Source organism: Bactrocera latifrons, unplaced genomic scaffold (genome assembly GCF_001853355.1).
Source record: "Bactrocera latifrons isolate USDA-ARS-PBARC rearing strain unplaced genomic scaffold, ASM185335v1 scaffold_11, whole genome shotgun sequence".
Lineage (NCBI taxonomy): Eukaryota > Metazoa > Arthropoda > Insecta > Diptera > Tephritidae > Bactrocera > Bactrocera latifrons.
Window position 1 is genome coordinate 1,113,940 of NW_017534519.1, and position 23,955 is coordinate 1,137,894.

At 32.1% G+C, this 23,955-nt stretch overlaps 2 protein-coding genes across 3 annotated transcripts; one reads left to right on the plus strand and one right to left on the minus strand.

Moving 5' to 3' along the window:
- Window positions 1–941: 941 nt before the first annotated feature.
- Window positions 942–15,061, minus strand: LOC108972573 (RNA-binding protein squid). 2 transcript variants are annotated; one of them, XM_018939210.1, is made up of 8 exons: window positions 14,916–15,061; window positions 11,261–11,301; window positions 10,919–11,193; window positions 10,618–10,852; window positions 10,366–10,488; window positions 4,061–4,153; window positions 3,189–3,400; window positions 942–2,850 (listed from the first exon to the last, which is right to left on the minus strand). In XM_018939210.1, the coding sequence occupies exons 1-7, from the start codon at window positions 15,059–15,061 to the stop codon at window positions 3,333–3,335; spliced, it is 981 nt and encodes a 326-aa protein (XP_018794755.1). In that variant the 3' UTR covers window positions 942–2,850; window positions 3,189–3,332. The 2 variants fall into 2 exon arrangements, with proteins under 2 accessions (XP_018794755.1, XP_018794763.1); XM_018939218.1 differs by lacking the exon at window positions 4,061–4,153.
- Window positions 15,062–16,648: 1,587 nt separating this feature from the next.
- On the plus strand, window positions 16,649–21,933 carry LOC108972544 (ras GTPase-activating protein-binding protein 1). Its single transcript, XM_018939172.1, has 4 exons — window positions 16,649–17,182; window positions 18,948–20,817; window positions 20,900–21,147; window positions 21,229–21,933. The coding sequence occupies exons 2-4, from the start codon at window positions 19,197–19,199 to the stop codon at window positions 21,658–21,660; spliced, it is 2,301 nt and encodes a 766-aa protein (XP_018794717.1). The 5' UTR covers window positions 16,649–17,182; window positions 18,948–19,196; the 3' UTR covers window positions 21,661–21,933.
- Window positions 21,934–23,955: the final 2,022 nt, after the last annotated feature.

Sequence of the window (23,955 nt, forward strand, 5' to 3'; positions counted from 1 at the left end):
GCGATTAGGATGGTAGGCCGCTTTTGGAGGTTCCGACATATTAGCTTCGTAGGCAAAAAATTACGCAAAAAATTTCAGATTGATATATCATTAACTGACCGACTATATAGACAGACAAAGAAACATGACTACACAACTCAGCACCACGCTGATAAGCCAGATAAACATCCGAATCCGTTCCGGTTACGTAGACGCGACTGGAGAACCCAAAAAAATAGACGAAAAAGAAAAATTTCTCTTTTAGACGATCGAAATTTGGCACAATAGACCTAAGGCCCCTGCATCCCTCGTTTATCAATAAATGCAATCGCCAAGTCGGACTCTTTTAAATCTCAGTCAGGCATATAAAAGCTGAACTAAATCTAGCGGTTACTAATATGAATGTAAGAAGAAACAAAAAGCCGTTATTCACGAAAATACGTAGAACCGAGGGATTGGCATATTATCGATTTTGACCCGCCATTCTTCATTGTTTTCACGGTATAGATGGATAGAAATTGATGGTCTATTGTGCCCTCTTTTATATCACATATGATCACAAAGGTCCAGAACTCTAAACAATTCTAGGAGCTTGCTGGGCGCGATGGAGGTGATGTGATCCCTGTCCACGTAGATGGATCCGAGGGCCTTGAACTTGCTTCTATTGCTGGCCAATCTAGAATAGAATCAGGTGTTCTGAAATTTCCGGTTACATGTCGCAAAACCGGCAGTTTGCTCCAGATGCCAAGCCCAAGCCGGACGTTTCTTTTCTTGAGTAAGTCTTTGGAGACAGTACCTCAAATAAAATAGTATTTGAGTGTTCAGTCCACAAAATATTGCAGGATTTGCTACGCCAGTTCTCCGAACTGTTACAAACTTCATAGCATACTCAATATGCACTATTCACCGTGTAATAATGGATTTGAACCTTATACATTATTCCAAGAAATTAAACTCGTCAATTTGTTGTTTTGTACATTGAGTTTTTTATAATAATATATATTTATTCAAGGTTTAATCTTTGTTGCAATTAGTTCTTTGCTGTTCCTGTTTTATAATTAACTTGTATTTGTTGTGTTTTTTGCATTGGTTATTGTTGTTGTTTTTTTCTCTGAATGAATAAGATAGAATACGTACATATAGATCTATGAATAAACATTACCATTACAATGTCAGCAATTTAACAAGTCATGTAATAACTATTTAAATTCAGTTAGTACTCGTATGCTCACTCCACACAAACACACATCTCTTATTCGCGCAATGTATCGAAATTGTTTCACATTTAGTACAGTAAAACATTTTCTGCTTATCAAAAAACTTTCTTTTCAAAGTCTGCAAATTGCCCACCCTTTACACACGCTGCAAAAGCGGAAAGTATGTAAGTGCCGCGTGCATTAATAAATAACGGTAAACGTGACCGTGAACCACTCGATTTGATCATTCCTGCATTAACCTACCTGAAATCGGTTCGAATATTATGTTACGGATACTTTTGGAAGAAAAAACTTCACGTTTAATGTTACATATATTGTGGTATATATACATATGTATGTATATAGTACATACTACGCACACATCCATATCATAGTCTATTTGCTGTGACTTAAAGGAAGAAAATCCCTCAGGTTATTTAATTTGCCTTACGTAATTGAAAAGTTATCACTAAAACTATTTTGTTTGCCTATATTACTTCCCGCCGCCCAATAGTGATCTTAATTACATTCACTCCTGTGTTTTGTTTTTTCTTAGATCTTTATTAAAATATATAAATTCTTTTATGATGTTACTTCTGCGTTATATATATATATATACTATGAGAATAAATATATATATATGTATGTATTGAATTGTATGGATATGTATGCAACTGTTGTAACTGTACATACATAATTTGTCTTTAGTTGAATTCTGCGTCGAATATTTTGGTGGATACGTTTTTGTTGTTTTGCTATGGATGCAGCTTTATTTTGTTGTGTTAGTCGACGATACACCCTCTCTCACCACACTCTCTTTTTCTTCTGACATTTGATAGTACTCAGAATTTAAGCATAACTTGGTAAGTTTATTTTGTTTGTTTGCCATTCTTTCTGTTATACGCTTATTTTTAGACATTAGTAGTAAGTATAGATAAGTATAAAAAATAGTACATAACGCACGTTATGTATACTAGCGAAAAGATAAACGCTATCAAACGACAACGTGACAGCTTTATTACGAATTGAGCGACAAGTTGATGTAAATGAAATTTGCAAACAAACACCTCAGACACGCACATACATACGGCATGTATCCGCGTGTGTGGAGGTGCATTGTGCGCACGGATTATATGTGGATAGGATGCGGGTAAGGAAAATAGCATTTCCAATGGGGCTAAGGGCAGAGTTGATAATTACAAATTGCTAACTGATAACATACCACAACTACTACTTAGAGCATAAAAATTACCATTTTAAAGTAAATAAGTATATTAGGTAACATAAGATTAAGTGTAATATATATGATCTAAAACTACTGAAAAGTACTGCTAATAAACTATTGATTGCCGAATTGTTGTTAAGTTGACACTGCAATGAATGCAACGCTGAATTAGTAGACTTTTTTGCTTGCACTTCTGGTAAAAAAGTAAGGCCGGTGTATTTTCCATTTTTTGTTCTCTTGACACACATACGAACTTAAATTGATTGTTTAAACCGTGCCGACCACAATGAGATTTTTTTCATATGATTGATGATTAACCTTTTGGAATGGGGTGTTGTTGTCAGCACTGGGTCTCTAAGCATATTTATGTTGTTGTTTCTTGTTGTAGTGTTTATTCCAGGTGCCAAATTTCTCGTTTCCGTGTGTGCATGCGACGTGTTAAATATAACACTGAGAAAGATATAAGGTAAAAATGTATTATATTTCAGTCGTAAAACATTTTCTTTTTATTAATTAAATCAAACATTGTTTTCAACGTAGTTATTTTTCACATTTCGGTAGTAACGTGAGCACGATTGTATAATTTCAGTTACACCGAAATATATGTATTTGAAATCAATCACTACGATACCTATTAGGGAACTTTCAAATAATACATATTAAATCGATATTTTCAACTTTTTACTTTTGAAGAATTTAAGTAATAATTATAACCTATTTTTGTCGTGCATATTTAAAACCCGAGTTTCTAGAAGCGTTTGTTATTTTTGTAAAATGTTTTTACTTACCAGAAGAAATCATATAATTCGTTTGTATAGTTAATTTCCAAGCGATCAGTAAAAACTTAAACCAAAGAATTAAGTTCGTGTAGTGTGTGATTTTTTGTATACCAGCGCTTGTTTATTACTATCAACTTATTGCAATGAACTTGATTAGTAGGGTTGGTGTCTGGGCTGGCGTCCTGTCCCTCTTTGCTTTCCCGAAGGATAGCCGCCGGCACCTAATAAGGAATACAAATATATAATGCGAATATGAATGTACGTGCAAGTCTGATTACGCCGAGACGGCAACGGGCACCCAAATATTTATAAAATTCAACATGCGCTACAGGGTAGAAACAAGTGGTAAGGGAACTTAGCCAAAGTTTTGAACTACAGAAAACAACTTACTTAACAAAAGCTATTTTATGGTCTAAGAAATACGTCCCTATGTTATGTTATATAGATTAATTTGCACCAGTTCCGGTTAGAGAACGAAAATCGCATAAAATCATTATACACAAATTTTAAGTGCTGGTTTATTTTCCGGAAATGATGCAATCATCACAAAAGAGTTGACAGGATGAAATGAGATTGGATTTCTTAACCATACATATGTATATAAAATAAAAATATGTGTACAAAATAAATTTTAAAGGCCAAATATTTTGAAATGTTATTTTTTTTTTTTTTAATATTTCAATATCAAAAGGAAAAATCCGATAGTCAACGAATTTAACCGTATGTGCCATAAACAATTTCATTTAGATTTTCAATTAACAAATTTTGGTACAAAATTTTGTTGGAGATGTATAAAAATCTATGGTAGACAAGCAAAAAAAAAAAACAAAATTAATTTTGGAAATATTTAACAACTTGCTGATTATTTGTGATTTTAATACCTTTTGGACCGCCGCGTGGACCACCGGCACCTCGGCCACCGCCGCCGCTACCGCCACCGTAGCCGCCATCATAACCACCTCCGTAGCCGTAATCTTTACAATTATTTCATTTGATATTTGGTTTGAGAAAATTGTGGTTTGAACATGCATTGATTCAAATATAATATGATGCGTTTTATGCATGGTGCAGAGCGTAAACATTTTCATTGCATGGTTGTTGGCCCGTGGTTTGAAATTTTATTTTCAATTTGTGTTTGAGACAAAAAGAATATTCAGTTATTTAATATTTAATATACTAATTATGAGAGCATTTCAATATTCAAAGTTCTAGAGTATCTCAAAACGATACCATATTAAAAATACACACATAAATTAAAAGTGTTTCTGCATTTAGTCGTAATGATATTGATATATAGCGTATTTAATTATAAAGGTATAATCTGCAATATCTCTGAAAATGGTACCAAAATATGCTTAATGACGATAAAATTGATCTTTTAATTATCTTTAAACCAGTTAATATTTTAAAATCAAGTTTAAATTTCAGTCCGGCTGTGGTGTTTGGCGCTAGTAAAGTTATTGCAACCCTAATTTGGACCGCGACATATGTATCCGCAGTAAGTGCATCAATTTGCCGCTACAACTTTTTGAACTTTTGAAGCGGAACTTACCTACCACCCAAAGACAAACGCCAACGCCAACGCCAAAACCAAAGTTGTAGGAAAGAAGAAAAGCGAGTGATAGACGAAGTTTAATTTGTGACTCAAGGCGACGAGAGTTATCCATAACAGCGATTATCTAGACGAGAACCACAACTTTTACAGAGAACACTCTGTTTTCTATTGTAGAAGTAAGAAAAGCGGTGGTTTTTAGTTTTCTTTCTTTTATTTGCTCTTCGATTTGGATTATAATGTTGCGAGTTAATATAATAATGTATGTAGATTTATAATAGATTATTTATATATGCCTACAATTGTTTTTGAATTGAATAATGTTGTTTTCTAAACGTTCTGCAGTTTGGCTGATACTGACAATAAGAATAAAATGTCCATTTATACTCTTTGTGACTTTTACATAACTTTAGCTTGATAACGTCAACATAAATATGTATCTTTTTATCATGTTTTTAAAGGATTTCGAGTTTTTAAAAAGGATTTTTTTTTCATCTGCACAAAACAGCGCTAAACAGAAAAAATTGCAACAATCTCAGTTATTTTGAAAAGCTTACAATTAGCTTTCAAATGCTTTCTAACCCGAACCCTTTAAATTGCAGCAATTGTCATCAAACCTTTTGTAAGCAACATCAATACCGCCAATAATCTTACGCTTGATTCAACATTTTCATTTAATTAGTAAAAAAATGTATTGCGTCGACGCATAATTGTTTACATGTTTCAAATTGCTGTTTCTTTACAACTGTCTAATATTCACATATGCATTTACATATATATAAACCCTTTTTAATATAAGGTACCTCATTTTCACACACAGTATTTTCATTGCAAAACTTTTATGCCAGAGGATATTTTATATACGAAAGCGCACTTCGGTGAATGCCAATGGCAAAAATCATTATTTGAGAGTGAAAATGTATCGAGCAATTAAATCAGTTTTGAAATTTTGCCCAATAATTTTGTCCAGCAAATAACAGACATTAACAAATTGTGCCAAAAGAGTGTAGTTATTATATTTTTTGCCATTTAACACCGAAACGATTTTCGTCTAATTCAATATATCTGCTTTACTTGCTTTTCTGTGTTTTGAATGTCTCACCTCACCAAAAACACTCTTTTATACTTCAATAATTCACTTCATCACTCGCTTTCATCTTCTTCGTCGTCGTCGTCGGCGTTTTAATTATTTTTCTTTTTTCTTTTTGGAAGTAATATTAGAAATTCATACATATGCAACTCATGGGACTTTCAAATATAGTTTATAATTTCGATTTAGTTTTTAAGATATTTATGATTTAAATTATTACTAGTGTAAAATTTTACAGAGAAAAACAAAAACGCAAACGCAAATTTTATGTTATATAATTATTTTTTTCTAAGTATTGAAATTGTTTTTTAAAAATATGTGAATAACTATGAAGTGTACAACTAATTCCATACTCGACGTTAAACTAATGCAAAACGTGCCAGATTTTCCATTATTAAATATTAATTATAGTTAAATTTTATATTATAAGAAAAACATGTATGTTCTAACTTTGTTTACAATTAATTATTAATATATGAATTAAGAAACCAAAACAAAAAAATTGGTAGAGTGCTTGATTGTAGTTACTTATTACGGAGAAATTAAATAATTTTCAATATTATTATAGAAAATCAAATGTGTATTTACTGAGAATTGGAAGAATTGTAAATAAGAAAATATAAAAAAAAGTTTAAATTAATTTTCTTAGTTTTCCAAGTGTTAGTCAAGGTTCAGAAATTCACATCAACGTTTAGGAAGTGATAAAAAAAAAAAGAAACTAAAAAATTTAATTTCAAAAGACTTATAAAACTCTACAATAGTAACCAGCCGCAACTCTTCAACATAAAAACTTTTAGTCATTGGCAGCAAGATAACAAGAAAATTATGTAAGCTTGAGCTTATTTATGAAACAATGTTTTCTTGTGTTTACCGCTGCCAACTTAAGCCGTCGAAAAATGTCTTGCCGTCATTTAAAGGTGAAATTGTGGTCGCCATTACTAAATACTTGCTTTTTTCATCACATGGTGAAATCTTTGAAATATGTGTGTACTTTGTAATTGAAGCGAGCGGCAAACGGTATCAAGTTAGTTTGTTGTTTCAGTAGTAGTATTCGGTATGCGGTATTCGGTATTTGGTATAAGGTATATATCTTATAGGTTTGTGGTGTGAGGCGAAACATCAGAAAATTCGGTATTACAAAGTTATTTCATATACTATCTTTTAATCAGATTGTTTCACAAATATATATTTGTATATATTAAGATTTCAATCAACACATTTAGTAAGTGCTACGGAAAATGTAATGTAATATAAGTTAAAAAATATAAATCAAATAATAATTACAAATAATTAATAACTTTAAAACCAAGGCAACTAAAGGTTGGGGTAAACATTTATTGAAAGTGTGTTTTTTTTTTCTTGTTTCAAATATTTATTGGTTTTCTCAATTTTATTACTTTTTTTTTCTGGAAAACTTGCATACTCCAACTTTTAGTGCTGCCTTTTCTCTACTAATTTGATTAATTACATTTAGTCAAATATATATTTTAAATAAAATAGGCGGATATATAATATAAGTTACATAGGTATGAAGATATATATTTTTGGCTCGTGTATTTGCACAAGTTTTAACACTGAGAAACATGCAAATGTTTACGTTTTTTGTTTTTTTTTTTATAGATCTGTTTAAGTGATTTTAGCACAAACAAATTTAATTTTAATTTAGCGAATAATGATATCTTAAGAATTGAAACATTTAGAAGTGCATGGGTCAAAATCCAATAAATCACAACTTTCTTGTATTCTGCGTTCAGGCAAAGGTTTAAATCCGTAACAGAACTTAATTCGTACGGAAATAAACCATGTCCGCGTTGCATTATTTACTTTTGACACCACCACATACTAAGTTGCAAATTGAAAGTCGTGCATAAACACCATTCTTTTGCAAACAAAAAAAATTAGAATGTTTATACATATTTTAAAGGGTATCCTAATTAAATCGCTTAGTGGTGATGAGTGTATTTTGTCAAATGTTGAAAAAGAAAAAATATCCAACTGTTTTGTTCGGTTGGTCGACTTGCATAAGCATTATCAATTCAAATAAAAGTTACGCTAGGCATTTGTCTATAGTTTTTCACAAATAAAGTTCGTTTTTAAAACATTTACTTTAAAATTGACGAAGTGTGTGTATTATTAAGCTTTTATGTTTTAATAAAATTTGCTCTAATTTTTCCTTCGAAAATTGATTCTCACAAAACACAATAAATTGTAACAACTTGTAATTATATTCTAACGCCACCCTTGCGCATTCCAATAAAACAGAACCTGGAGCTCGAGTTGGACGATTTATCAGACAGCGGTGGTTTCGTTATAAATCTGCGATGCTAAATTTCAACAATGGTATTTAAACAAAATTGTCCAAGTAAATTAGTTAGAACTAGACCTATACGGGTTAACGTTTGCGGTTATGTTTTGAAAACTATGTCAAATTTACTATTTTGATGTCTGAAGTCTGATTTTTGTTCTGAAATGTCAAAAGTTGGTATAGCAAATAAAAGAAATACTACTAGATGTGAGTAGTCACTTCGATGTGTGTATGCATTTATCATTAACTGCCGCCTTTTGTATCTGTAATCTGTCTCCCCACAAAACATCACGTTGAGATCAGGAAAATGCATTGTTTAAAAATCTTTCACATTTTCGATATTCATTAAAGTGATTATAAATGTATGTGTCTGGAGAATAAAGCGCCAGCAGTCGTGCATACACGCAATCATCTATCCAGCCGATCGATGTGCGTGTGTAAGGATTGTTGTTGCACAGCAACAATGCTCCTCTCATATTTCATATATTTTACGGCTTAAAACGCCTACGCTGTAGATTTTTTCATTTATTTATTTGCATTCATGCAAACAGTCCATATAATACCATATAGAACAGTATGCTTGTAAAGGTATACATATATGTATATATAACAATTATATGTATATAGCATTTATACATATATATTCAATAAAAATATATTCACTTATGTATATGTATTTTATGTATAGTTGCATACGAAAATATATGCGTCTAAAAATATATTCATCACTATCGACTGGCATGTAGTGGGTCTGTTGTATATGAGGCTCACATACATATCATAGCTTCCACATGCCAAAGGACAATAATTTGTTAAAATAATAACATATAAACTAAGAAAAAAAGGAAGTTTTCTTTATTTCTTCGCTCTGGGTTTGACTTAAAAGTCGGAAGAAAATCATGAGTTTTTTAGTTCTTTTCTGTCTGTTGTTGGTTTTTAAGTAAGCAGCCATTTAAAGCGCAATAGTAGTTACAATCTCTATGCAAAATATATTTGACTTTTTATATATATTTGCGCGCTTAACTGAATGGCTAGGCTAATATATGAGAGAAGAGAAACTTGTAAAATAAAAAAAAAAATTAAAAAAAATTATTGTCAAGTTGTCCACATTATGCCTTATTCGAAGGGAAAAGATAATAGTTAGCAAGCAGCCTACGAGAAATTACATTAAAAAATATAATTTATTTTCCAATAAGACTACAAGAAAACTATTTCCACTTTCGAGCTGTTTTACTAATGCGATCAACTGACATTGCTACATTCTATCTTTTTGCTCTTTCGATATTTTTGGCACATATAGGTGACAGTTCTCTTATGTTGTGTAGCTAATAAGGCAATTGGAGGTATTTATTTGCTTGTTAAGCAGTGAATATTTTTCATTAACTTTGGTCTTTCTTACTCATAAATTCTCATAGCGACTAACAACAATGTGTCCAATGTAATAACACGTATGTAGTTACTAAGTTTGTTTCATTCTTATATATGCAAATACAAAGTATTTAGTGTTTCATACGCATATGTAACATACACGAATTTGAAGCAATTGCAATTTATTTGTTTGTTAAATACACTCTTCGTCATTTTTATTCACTTTCTTTACTTGTTGTTCATTAGGGGCAAGTACTCAAAATGGCACACTGATAATAAAAGCGTCGCCAGTACATTGCTGTAAACGTATTGTTCTCTTTCGTATTAACTATTTTTTTTCTTTTTCAAATTTAAAAGTAATAATTATTAACAATAAAAGTTTTGCATAATAGTTTTTACTCTACAAATATATTTGTGAAATAAAGATGAAAGCAAATACCAAATAGTTATTTATATTTTTCATCTTAATTCAATGTTTTTTTTTTTTTTTTTTGTTTGAAGATAACTATGTATATATTAATTATAATTACGTTTTTGTTTTTGTTTCTCATTTTCGTAATTGAAAGTAAAATTTTACGAATCTAGTATCAGGGTATTTGAAAAAATTGTGTTGTGTGTAGTGTATCATGCGCTGAGTAATGAGCTGGTGAATCTCGACTTGAGTCTTACAGATTGAAATAACACCAAACAATTGATATGCATTTAGCTGCATATCATTTCATTACTCAAGCAACAATGAAATACATTTTATATAATTTTTGTTCTTATTTAAATTGTTGGTAGTTGTTACTGTTTTTGTGGTGATAACCGGTAGGATTATTATAACTATAATTTGAGTTTGATTGTAAATTGCTATGTGTTTGGTATTTACCGTATCCATAGTCATAGCCATTATAATAGCCCCCGCTGTAATAGTCTCCATAGCCTGGATCATAACCACCTGCATAACCGCCATATGGAGCATAACCACCTTGACCTGGCCATTGTGGATATCCTAAAATAAAATATATTTTTAATTATGTAAAAAAAATCCGCTTTAGAAGGATTAAGAAATATGTTGTCAAAAATATGAAACATACAAATGCATATAAAAGCAAACGTTTTAAAATTCTTATTAACTTACCACCACGTCCAAAGCCTCCACGTCCACCACGAATGCCACCACGGGCTCCACGCATAGCCATCATTTGGTTTTCTGGCTTCGGTGTTGCACGTTTAACATCAACTTCCTTGCCGGATATTTTTTGCTTAGGTGTTTTCAGCAGCTCATTTACCACTTGTTCAGAATCAAATGTAATGAAACAGAATCCCTTACGCTGTGACTTTTGCTTATCAAATGGCAACTCAACATCGACAATCTAAAAATATAATAATACATTAGATTACAATGTGAATAGTACACATTTATTGTTATTGCTACTTACATTGCCGAATTGGCTGAAATATGTTTTGATCTCATCATCACTGATTTCATTTGTAAGACCACCAACAAAAATTTTTCCATGACGGGCCTTGGCCTTCTTGGGGTCGACTTTCTTGTTGTTAATTATATGTTCACCAGCGGCGTGAACTTTGTCAATAGCTTCAGTGCTAGTGAAAACAATGAAAGCGAAGCCACGTGAACGGCCAGTCTGTGGGTCTGTTTTCACGTTTATGCTTTCAATTTCTCCGTATTTGCCAAAATGTTCGCGCAACTCCTCTACAAAAGCACATATAACATATAAACATTGCTCAATCATATTTCTTCCGAAATTTTATTTACTTACTCTCAGAAGTCTCCCAACTCAGACCGCCAACAAAAAGTTTTCTGTAACGACGAGAAAGAAATAATTAGTACATATTACATTTATTTAGTCCAGCGAAATGTGTTGCGCTCAGAATAAAAAAATATTTACTATAAAAAATTTGGAAAATAGGTTTTTAAATTGATTGATTTAAAATAATAGTAGATACGTGGTATTATATTTAATATTTTTTTTTTATATTCGAAACACTTCAAATAACAACAAACTCACCAAATATCTGCGAGTAGGGGGCAGAGAGCCATTAAATCTCTTTAGGTATGAAAATTAATTATTTTAAAATGAATGGAGTTCGAAAGATACGAAATACAAAAGTTCTGTTTCCATTTTGCATGTATTACATTATTTCACGTTAAACGATCTATGGAACTTGAAATAAATTTTTTATGTAAAAGACCAAAACTGCAACACTAATTATTATAACCGAATCGACCCTTTAAACCAGCAAAGACAACCGATATTTGAATTCTAATTCTAGGGCGATTAAGCGTAATAATATAATTGTAATAATTTCACGGTTAGTTAAAACTCTTTTTCGATATTTTAAACTAATAATTATAGATATTTTTAAAATATTATAAAAAGCAAGTAACGAAATTTCAATTTAAAATTTCAACTTCAGATAGAATAGAAAACACTTAAAAAACACTTCAAAAATATTAACAGTACATCATGGTAATCCAATTTTCTCAAGTTAAAGTTAATTTTGTGTATCTTGTATAATTTGCTTCTATTTTGTTTTTCATAGATAAATACCATCGACAAGTGTTTCGTGAATGGTGCCTCAACGCCATGTTTGATGCTAGGAATCCAGTGGCCAGTAAAAGATGTTAGCTGCTGGGCAATGTACCATGATGTCGTCTTAAGCATTTTGTGTCCAGCATTCTTAAAGGACTCACTTTCTATTGTGCGCATAAATACATCAAGCTATTGACAATTCCGTTAAAATCACCAAAATTCACCCTTTTAGTGATCACATGCTGAAGCCGTTGCTAAGCTACCTGCCGGCATTGTTACTAATGAAGTGATAGTGAGTTGTAGTTGATCTGCAGATTTCCATAAGCGTAGCTATAATTGGCTTGTTTATGCTCATCACTCATTACCTGCCGGAGAGGAACAAGATTAGTTCGCTCAAACACAACAGGAAAGCAATGATGGAAAATAGGGTATTGTTATCCTATTGCAACAACATTTTACATGCTCTTTACGTTTATGATATATATATATTTATATATATTTGCATATGTTTACGGCATCCGTGACACGTGAAATCAGTCAAAAGTAGTTTATTATATTTAGTCCATTAGTCATTGCTCTTAGAATATTACATATTTTATTTTTGAAATTTTCCGATCCTCTTCAATTCACATTTAAATTTACGGTTCAATCTATTGATTTACACATTAACCTTTAAAATAGAACTTTTTTCCGATATATTCAAGTTCTTACATTTACATTTATAAATTATCTTAACCAACATGCAATTAATTGCTTGACTTTCGCCCAAAAACTCAATTAGCTCTGGCGGCACTGATTGGATTCTGGCAAATACTCTCTTAAAATAATTAATGCATTATAGACATTTTGAAGATTACATGACACTCATAAACTGCATAAAGAAGAAAACAAATATTTGTAATAATTTTAGAAATAATTTTTATTTGTTTCTATTTCTTGACCATTTTGTACAATCTCATTTAAATTTATTTATTTAAAACATAGAAGTCTTTTCAAATACTTATGTTAACCAACTACTTTTCTAAATTTTGAGATATAAAAATTTCATATTCGGAATATAAATACATAAGGATCATTTAAAAAAAACTTATAGAATAATTAATAATATTTCGAAGACAGAAATGTTACAGCATGAAAAACTTTCCTTACATACAACAATTAATTATACATCTCTAATCGAACTTTGCCAGATATCCAACCACTTTATTTTCTAATGATAGCAAGAAATGTTAATTTTGCAATAATGAGCAAATTTTAAAATGAACGGAGTAATTCGAACTGCGATACAAATCTTTTTCACTTTGAGCACATAATAAACAATATAAACGACTTCACTATTATTAAAAATTTACTAGTATATTTCAATATAAATCCAAGCAGATATGACCCTAAACTTAACTTGATTGATAATAAAAATGTATCCGAAATTACAATCGAAATAAGTAACGAAATTTACGTCTCAAGAGAATGAAGTAACGTTTTAATAGTTTCAAGAAATTGAAAATGATTCTAAAGAACTACTTCTTTTTAAATATCTAAGTTTGCAAATATTTATATATGTATATTTGGAAATCAAGAAAAATATTTTCTAAGACTTACTCGTATTTTAGTGTTTATCAATTGTAGTTAAGGATATTACTTATTGAAACCATTTACTATATTTATTTTGCAAGTATTTTAATTTAATTGAGGAGCGACATGAACAGACGGAAAATATATAATTGCTATATCATTCTTAAGGAGTGAAATCATAATATTTAAAAAAAAATGTGATAACACTTTTGTATAAAACATATTTTCACTTTTATTTTGAGGAACAGAAACAGTATCGTTTTGATTTAAAAAAAAAAATAGTAGTTTGTCTACTATCACCAATAAAAGTACTCAATGTAGCCACAAGTATTCTGAATTTAAGATCCATCAAACTGTCGAAATTGTGGATAGGACAGAAATTTGCCATTTTGCATTATTTCAACAATTGTTTAAAAGCATTCAAAAGCTGTCATATATCGACAATAACAATTTGGAAGCCACTTGATACTCAGCCGGCATTGCCATTTCCGCATTGACAAAGCGCGCCAACGCCGGCATTGCTTAATTTTAAGAACGACGAAGAGGTAGACAAGCGAAGATTTTTTTGCTTTTGTTTTGGACCGCCATTTTTTAAAACAAGTTTGGAAAGAGAATTTTAGATTAGGTAAAAAAAAAAAATATCGTAAAGCAGATTTCAAAAAATTGCGGCCAATAAAGCGTGCTCAGTGCACAAGTAAGCAAAAATACCACATAACCTCAATTTTTGTTAGAAAAATTAAATGTTAATGAAAAATGTGACTACATACAAACAATGTACTCCAACGTGATACAAGTATACATACATGAAGTAGTTGTATTTAGAGTAAACTGTTGGGAGTTCCTTACTATCCTGTGAATACAGACACTTTTGTTAGAAATATCTATAGATTTAGTAAAAAAAAAAAAAAAACCTACAAGTTCATTTCAATTGAATTAACGGTGGAAATTCTAGGTAAAAATTAATTGTACATGAAAATGTACCCATAAAAGTGCTGAAGCCATATCGAAGTACAGTCACACATACGCGCAAAAAAACAGGCAACAAATAATATTCACACACACCCTCGAACAGACTGAACAAAGAGGTAGACGATTCTGGTACGACATACAGAAAATATGGATTCCCCCCCAGTTCGCCTACCCATTGACCAGTCAACTTTCTTTATATCCCGTAGTATAACAAAACTTTTACGTAACACTTCGAAAAACTCACTTTCTGATACTAAAAATCAACCACTCATTTAATACTATTTAAATAGATATTTTGTATAGAAATTAATAAACAAATATAATTTCTCCACAAATTTACCTGTCGTCATCCCGTGCGTTTGACTGGCCATCAGCGTTTCCATTTGTACCATTGGTGCCGGTACCGTTCTCATTTTCGCTTGTAGTGACGTCTTTGGAGAAGTCCTCACCGTTCATCTCAACATCGTTATTCTTGGAATCAGCCATTTCTTATTTTTAAATAACTATTTGGCAGGGATACACTAATATACTTTCAATATAAACTTTAAAATATTGCAATTCAGGTTGTTCAACTTTATTTTAATGATTCAACACAAATTTCTAGACTCGTGGCGAGCCGTACTGACTGCTGTAATGGCCGGAAGAGACAAACTCGAAAATTTGTTATTCGTATGCGACTTCGGCTTCGCTGAATAGCTAAATCACGTGCTGAATACCAAAATATAGTTGTCCTTTTTCCTTTCTCTTTTTAATACTCAAATTATATTAACAATTCCTCCATGAAAGAAACGATTTCATTAAGTGATGTGCAACGTGAAAAGTTAAGGCTCAATCTACAGAACTTGCCTACACTTACGTGGCATCTCGACAGGATTAAATTTATGTTATACTAACTATATTGCCGTGCCTATTGCCTGTGGCGACTCCATATTGCTTATTGCTTTCAATATATGGCATACTAATTAGTATTCCACTAATTGTCACTTCGGCAGTTTAACAGCGCAGTTTTCAATTCTATGAAAATTTCGAAGTAATCGGTAATATGAAATTTAGTAGAGCGAGTATTAAGACGGCTGTGTTATATTATAAAAATAAAGTACATTTTCAAAATAAAATTTTACCAAAAAATTAATATTGTTCATTTACAGAAAAATTATGCAAATTGGGTTGGGAATGAGCGAAGTCTTAAATTTAATCAACTTATACAAGCATAAATAAAAATAGTATTGCTCATTTCAATTTTATTATTTTAATTGGTAACTAAAATTTATGCCAGAATTATTATATATGTAGTAGTCCAAAAATATGAAGTCTTATTTTTCCCAGAAGCACATTTGGAAAAAAGGATCTTTATCCTATTTTTATTTTCCACATAAAAGATTTAAGGAGTTGAAAACATGCGCTACATCAGATCGAACCTACCCACCCTACGCCTTTGCGCAAATGATTATGTTGTGATAACAAATTCCCACATACAGATTTGGCAATAGCAATACGTTTGACAGTTACTATAAATTTTATCCTGTCGAAATGCCCTGTTATGTGAAAACTTTAGCTTGCCATAGCATTTAATTGTGCAAATTTTATAGACTCGCTAGTACGCAATATGTTCACTGTTCTTAATGTTTGTTATGTTCTGCTATTAGGGTTTAATAATTTAGTGCATTAACTTCGTAGTTTTAATTTTTCTTATAGAGGTTATGGTCATATATGGGACATTTCAAAAAATAGCACTCTTATTGACATATTCATTATCAGTGACAGTTTTATACTGCTAAAAAGCGAAAGTTTTGTGGATTATGTTAATAAACATCTTTGCATAACATTATTTGATTCTCATATACATTAATTTTTAATTGCTAAATTTATTCAACAAATGTAAAGTTCATTTTATTTTACACTATTTTTAGGTGGCAGCACATCATGACGCTTTTCATTGTGGATAAAATATAGGTACATGGCACGCTAAATATTTTGTATTTCGGTATTTCTCAAGAGTAAGCAAGACAAGTATATGCGTACGAAGAAAAACGCATTTCACGCCATGGAGCAAAATAATAGTGCACAGAGTGAGTACAATTTTGTCTCATTTCAATTCAACTTAATACTTGTTCAATTTCGAGCTGCATTATTAAATTAAAATAAAATTTATTATTAGTACTATACAATTAAATAAATTGCAACTGTGATCAATCAATAAGAAGATTGTGAGAAAGTATATTGGGAAGCGATTTTGCCAAATAATTAAAATATATTCTCGCAAGGGAAAGGCATAGAATTTGGAAGCCGAAACGACTGCATTGTATCCAAAAGACGACGACGACAGTGAAGAAGAAGAAGACGTTGAAGAAGAAACGAGGGAACCGGAGAAACACCAAGAAAACGTTGATTGTAATAATTTGGACAACAAAAGATTTTGCAGATTTTCAATCCATTTCTGTTGATATAACAGGAAGAGTACTTTAGTTTCAATGAAAATCGCGTAGATACCAACTCTAAAATAGAAGAAACACATGCTGTATAATTAAACACCATTAAGCTAAAGCAATACTCCGTGCATTACAAAACCTATTCATAAACCACACGCTTCCCCCATCAAAAAAGAGCGTAAGTAAAATCGACATTTAATATAAATTTATGGAATAAAAAATATAATATTTAGACTAGGATTTATAACTAATTATTTTAAAGCCACAGTATGTTGAGTGTTTTAACTCTTTCTGTTTGCTAATGCGTTGTGTTGCGGCGTGTCTGACATTTACATACTTCATAAGTCCTTTTCTACATTAACCTCAAAGAGCTTAAAGTTTTTAGCGTTCGATACCCCACTTTTCGGATTTTTTAATTTTATTTATTTGTTGTAGCAGCAATAGCCTAAACCTATACAACCTATAAAAAGGTGTAAACGAATATTTTCAAACACAAGTCTTATTTTATTTGAAAATATGGATCAAATATTCATACTTTAAAATTATTTTTTTACTTGAATATATGCGTCTTTATAATCATTATTTTGTGATAGGTAAATACTGTAGCTAAAAACAAGAAAAACTTCGATTTCTATAAAGTAGGATAACTTTCCGAAATAAAAAAAAATTCCCATACAACTTGATTTAGATCGGTTGGTTTGAAAATGTTTTCAGATATAGCCTTGAACAATGTGAAGATACACTTTTAAAGAAAAAAAGTTCTCAATTTCAAGAACTTTATTTTGATCGCTTAGTTTGTATGTCAGCTTTATGTTATATTGCTAATTTTAGAGCGTATATACTAAGTAGATAAATCAACTCTTCGCGTTACGCTAATCATTTAGGCGGGTATATTACTGCTTCTGGGAAAACACCGTGGCAAACAATAAACCCTGTTCAGACTAGGTTTATAACCACATTGAGTAATAATTTTGTTTTTTGTTTTTTGAAACTGTCTTCAGTTTTTGTGCCTAAATTTATTTCACAATTCGTGTACCGCTATATATCAGATCGTTACAACAACAACAGATTTGCTAATTTCTCTTTGTACCGCTTCGATTGTTCAAGGTCTATATAATAAGGATTGAAGAAAAGCTGTCATAATTAAATAGGTTTATATTATATTTGTGTTAGCGGCATAAATTATTTGGAGGTGTGGAAGATCATTTTCGCTTACGTAGACCCGATTGTCAAGAAGTTGTGTATAAAATGCGAAGAGATTATAACGTTCCCACGATAGACATATCTTGAATTTTATACGCGCTAGGAAATCAAATCGTCACATTCCGCAAATTACTCAAGGACTCTTTCCATTCCAGCTACCAAAATAACAGCCATAGCTGTAATGATATCGCTACATGATACACTTCATTCAATAAAAACTACCTTATTGTTTCTTTTAGTGCTTTTAAATTTTGGACGAGATAAAAAAATTTAGACAAAATAGCTGTATAAGTTTCGTATCAGTGATCGCTTGACACCTAGTAACTTAACTCAAAGCGCTATTTGTCCATAAATAACATGGAATGAGAGTAATCAAAAAAGTTCTCTTCTCCTACTAAAGCTTTTAATGATTACGGTTTCTATAAAAATTGAAATTCGTCCGTTGTACGGAACAACAACCGAAGTCCTGTCTTCTTTATGAATATACATATATTTTTTTCCTTTTATAATCTAATGTTTTTAAGTCTGAAGATAGTGTAAAATTGCTCTAATGTTATCAATTATGCTGTATGGGTCAACTGAAATCTTAAATATTTTTCAATAAAATTTAAATTTTTTAACTCAATTCTTTACATTTTTGTTAAGCAACGACTGAAAAAGGTGCAATATGAAATGTCTATATTTTAAAATTTTTCGTAAAATTATTGAATACAAAAAGTAATATTTGTTCTTTATTTTAGTATAAATTGCTCGAATATATTATCGCACTCGGTTATTTCAACAAACTGGCGATACAACCGAAGGACATTTACCGTTATTAAAGATTCTAAAAATTATCCACCAAAAACGAAGCTTAAAATTTTTGGTTCTATCCCTTATATTGCCTATTGAACGGCTCGCCATCCGCATATTGCTGGACTTTACCTTGTGAATCAATTAAAGTAAAACCAAAAATCCGCAAGAGAGCGAAAGTTTAAGAGAAAAACGCAATGGTAATGGATGCAACTCAATCACAACAGCCATCTCCGCAATCTGTTGGCCGCGAATTTGTGCGCCAATACTATACCTTGCTTAATCGTGCACCAAGTCATTTGCATCGTTTTTATAATAACAACTCATCCTTTATACACGGCGAATCAACTTTGGTGGTGGGTCAGCGAAACATCTACAACCGCATTCAGCAGCTAAATTTTAATGACTGCCATGCCAAGATAAGTCAAGTGGATGCTCAGGCCACACTAGGTAATGGCGTTGTCGTACAGGTTACCGGCGAATTGTCCAATGATGGTCAGCCCATGCGTCGCTTTACGCAAACTTTTGTATTAGCATCGCAGTCGCCGAAAAAATATTATGTTCATAATGATATTTTTCGTTATCAAGACGTATTTTCGGATGAGGAGAACGATGCCGAAACCCGTACGGAACATGACGAAGAACATGAACAATCAGCTGCTACTTCTGCAGGTGCTCCGGGAAATGAACAAGTCGGTTCAAACTTAGTCACTGGTAGTGGACCTGCTACTGCTGAACAACAACAGCCTCAACAACTGGCTCAACTGTCCACACAGGTGGTGAATTCAACAGCCGGTACAAGTGTGTTGCCACAACAAACTGGTGCACAGCCAGCCGTTGGTGCACCACAACAACAAGCCATTTACTATTCGGTGCCAGCCTCTGGCGGTCGTCCAGTTCCCTTATTGACTGGTACTGCAGCACAGGCAACTGGTGCTGTGTCATTTCCAGCAGCCGCTCCAACAGCCGTTGTGTCGCAGCAGGTTCAGCTAAATGGTGTTGTTGGGCATGATGATCTCTTATCTACTGGAAATCAGCAGCAACAGCCAGGGCAAGGACAACAACAGATTGTTGGACCGTCTGCTTCACCTGTGGTACAGCAGTCTACAAATATGACTGCAGCTACCCCAGTAATTGCTGGCCAAACTGGTTCAACTGCTGTAGTAACTGCTGTTCCCGTTGCAGTACCGGCAACTGCAAATATTCCAGGCTTCCAACAATCTCCATTGGTTCAGTCCCAAGTTTTACAACAACCACAACCTTTGCAACAACCATTGATCCAACAAACGCAGATCGCTCAACAGTCATCGGTTTTAGATTTGGAAGATGGCGTCATTAGTTCCAGTTTGACCAGCAATACTGAATCAGTACCTCGCTCGGGCTCAGCCGGTCTATTGGCTGCAACTGATAACGTAGCGGCTGTTGACGATTTTAAAACGATTAATGAGCAACAACAGCAGGAAAAATATGAAGCTGCTAAACAACAACAACAGCAACAAAATGAGATCAAGACGTACGCAAATCTGTTTAAGTCGACTTCCTCATCGCCCAGCGGTTTCGTCACTGCCGCTATGCAGCAACAACAGCAATTACAGCAGCAGCAACAACAACAAACATCAAATAATGCTTACCATTCTGCGACCACCATCTCCAGCACAACCTATTCCCAGTCCAATTCCAATTCAACCTCATCACTTTCGGTCTACAATAGCCGCAATAGTGAATCTTCCTCATTACGTCTTGACAGCAACACAATGAATCCAGTTACGCAAGGAGGACCATTGCCCCAACGCAATAATGCATCCCGAATCAATAAAGGTAAGTTAGACGTCAAGGCGTAGGAAGAAAGTATATTCTCTATGAATTTTTCACTTCATAAAAAATATATATTTTCATTTAGAATATGAACCACGCCGCACAAGCAATGCCCAACAATCTGACAACCAACAACTGTTTCTTGGAAATATACCGCATCATGCCTCAGAAGAGGAGTTGAAGGCTTTGTTTGGACGTTTCGGACAGGTTCTGGAATTGCGAGTTATGTCAAAAGCTAATGGTAAACTACCACCCGGCGTAAGGAATCCTCAGAATTTTGGCTTTATTACTTATGAAGATCCCGAGTCAGTTCAGAACTGCTTAGCCAATTGTGTAAGTTTTATTACTAGACGAGTTGATAATTATTATTATTAATGACAGAATTTAAAATATTTAAATATTTTTTCCTCACAGCCGCTTTACTTCCCAGAAAATTCTCCTGACGGCCAGAAATTAAATGTTGAAGAAAAAAAGCCGCGTCCAATGCGCCCAAATAACGATATGCCGCCACGACAGTCAATGGGAGGCAACAGCATGGGCGGAAACATGAATAATTCGCAACGTAACATGAGCGGAGGGCCTCAATCTCGTTCACTATCCAATTCTGCCGGCGGCGGAACCAGCGGCGGCATGATGAGAAATGCTGGTGGCAGTAGTGCCAACAGCAACAGCATGTCCCGAGGGCAATCTAGTGGTGGTGGACCACGCCTCAGTGGCGGTTTCAATCGCAACGAGAATCGCAGCGGTCCAACGAATGGCAATGGTCCACAAGTACGCGGAGGCAATCAAAACAGTGCACAGTCCTCAGGAGCCAGTGGCGGCAACAGCTATGGCACACGGCGCTAACCATTAATATTTTTCTATCATCCACAGCAGCAGACATCTCGCTACAATACAGTAACTGCTGCTGTTGCAACAACGCCAACGCCATCAACACCACCAGTACAGAAACAACAGCAACCGCAGTAATCTTTATAAGATTATATTATTCTAAAACTAATTTTTGTTTTAGTAGAAATATTTAAAATTGCTTGCGAAATAATTGAAAATCATAACAGGAAACCAAATCAAGTCCAAATCTGTAATTTGCGAGAAAAAGAAACAAACAACTCATGCAATCATGATCGTCTAATATATCGATTACCATTTTTGTTGTTCGTTAAATTTGGCGCTTTCTACAATCGCTTCTCTCAAATTTTATATTCATCACTCCCTTTCATAACGGTAAATCATTTTCCTTTGTAATACAAATATCACAAAATTTAGTTTATTGTTTTATATATTGAAGTAAATTTTTATTTAATATTTTAATTTATACTAACAAAGGAAATAAAAGAAAATCATTCTTCTCTTGAACCCAATCTACAAATAAAACAAACTTCATTATCATGTACGTATTTTAATTTTGATACTTTTATTCTAAAACAAAAACACTTCCCCAATCGTAAGGATAAAAAATCGTAGCTTACAAGTAATCTAAAATAAAAATTTATAAACTTAATACAACCCATAAGCTAATTAAAATACTAAAATAAAAGATGCAATAAAAAGCAAAAGAAAGACTTGTAAATCCGAATAAACACGTTTAAACAAATAAAAAGTAAACTTAAATAAGTAATAATATTCGTACGTTTATAAAATTAAAATCCGAAAAAATCGAAAAATGCTAAAAATTCAAAAAAAAAAAAAAAAAAAGTTCTGTAAAAAGCTATGTAATCAAATTGATTTACGTGAAAGAGATTTGCAAAATGTGCGTCTACATAGGTTCTGCAAATTTTCATTTCAAAATTCAAAACAGTTCAGGATTGGCTAGGATTCGAAAGATAATTTATTAAGGTTGCTGCAAAAAAATACAATATTGAATGTACCAACAATCGCATATGTTTTTAAACTAGTTTCTTATAACCATGGATTATGTACAGAAATGCATAATGTCGGTTTAGGACATTCTATATTTTAATACATTTAATAAACAATAGGACTCTGTTCGGTCTCTATTGCTTTATACGAAACTAGAAATTCTTGGTTATTAAAACTGAAAATAATAAGTATATAATTTTTATGTTTGCGAAATCCCTTCTATATATTTCAGTATTTTAATTGGATATTTTCAAAACGGACTTCGTTAGGTATAAATTAGCAAATCTTTTAGATTATATTCATCCTTGATTTCATATAATTGAGAGATAATTATTAAATAGGTGCAGCGCTTACACATCCTCAGCACCTTCATTCAAATAGTTTACCTATTGAATTCTATGTCATAAAGAACATGCAAATAGTGGATCATAGCATTTAAAATAAAAAAAAACATATATTTTCAGGTCGCAAATGTTTTATAAAACTTATTATTTATAAATACATAAATCGATGGAGTGAAACATAATTTATAACAAAACTAAAAGATACATATATTCTGAGAATCGTTATAAAATAAAACTATTTAAATATGATTCGTTGTTTTATTACTCGCTTTTCTCATTTAAAAGAACAGCTTTCTAAATTTATAAATTCCCATACTCGAAATTTTCATATGCATGCCATTTTAACTCTTGCAAATATTAACAATAAGGAAATGCTCCAAAAATGAGTCGCACAAAACGAAAACTCTCGTGAAACTTATTACAAAAAGAATTTAAATCGAAGAAAACGAAACTTAAAAGTAGTAAAGTAAAAAATTGTCTGGAAATGTTTTATAACGTTTCAGTTATAAGCGAACTAAAGTAAATTTGTATTTCTTGTAAATGGTAACTTTTTTTTTTTTAATATAAGATAAAACTAATTCTGAATTTAGTGCTTAATGCATTGAAAAATTATAAATTAAATTTAGAAAAGTTTACTATTTAAAAAATATAAACACAGAAAAGTAAACATGGTAACTTTTAAGGTGCGTCTGATTAATATTAATAAAATATATGTTTGAATCTCAGTTGCGATGTGTTCTTATTGCTAACGAGTGGGAATGCATTTGAAATTTGAAATTTAACAGGTGTATTGAACAGTTTGTAGACTGATGCATAGATGATACCACTAATATTAAATCCATATGATTTTTAGTCAAAGATACGAGCAAAAATTTGACAGCTGTCTATTTATTAGTCTATGAGATATAGCGTTTTGGGTAAATGGATAAAAGTACAG

What these genes read in the sequence shown, in the direction of transcription:
- LOC108972573 (XM_018939210.1), bottom strand. Translation starts at nt 15,061, where the DNA reads ATGGCTGATTCCAAGAATAACGATGTTGAGATGAACGGTGAGGACTTC. An exon ending in AACGCACGGGATGACGACAG is followed by an intron (nt 11,302 to 14,915) that starts GTAAATTTGTGG and finishes TCGTCGTTACAG; the next exon opens with AAAACTTTTTGTTGGCGGTC. An exon ending in TGGAGGCTTTGGACGTGGTG is followed by an intron (nt 10,489 to 10,617) that starts GTAAGTTAATAA and finishes ATTTTATTTTAG; the next exon opens with GATATCCACAATGGCCAGGT.
- LOC108972544 (XM_018939172.1), top strand. Translation starts at nt 19,197, where the DNA reads ATGGTAATGGATGCAACTCAATCACAACAGCCATCTCCGCAATCTGTT. An exon ending in TGCATCCCGAATCAATAAAG is followed by an intron (nt 20,818 to 20,899) that starts GTAAGTTAGACG and finishes ATTTTCATTTAG; the next exon opens with AATATGAACCACGCCGCACA. An exon ending in AGAACTGCTTAGCCAATTGT is followed by an intron (nt 21,148 to 21,228) that starts GTAAGTTTTATT and finishes TTTTCCTCACAG; the next exon opens with CCGCTTTACTTCCCAGAAAA.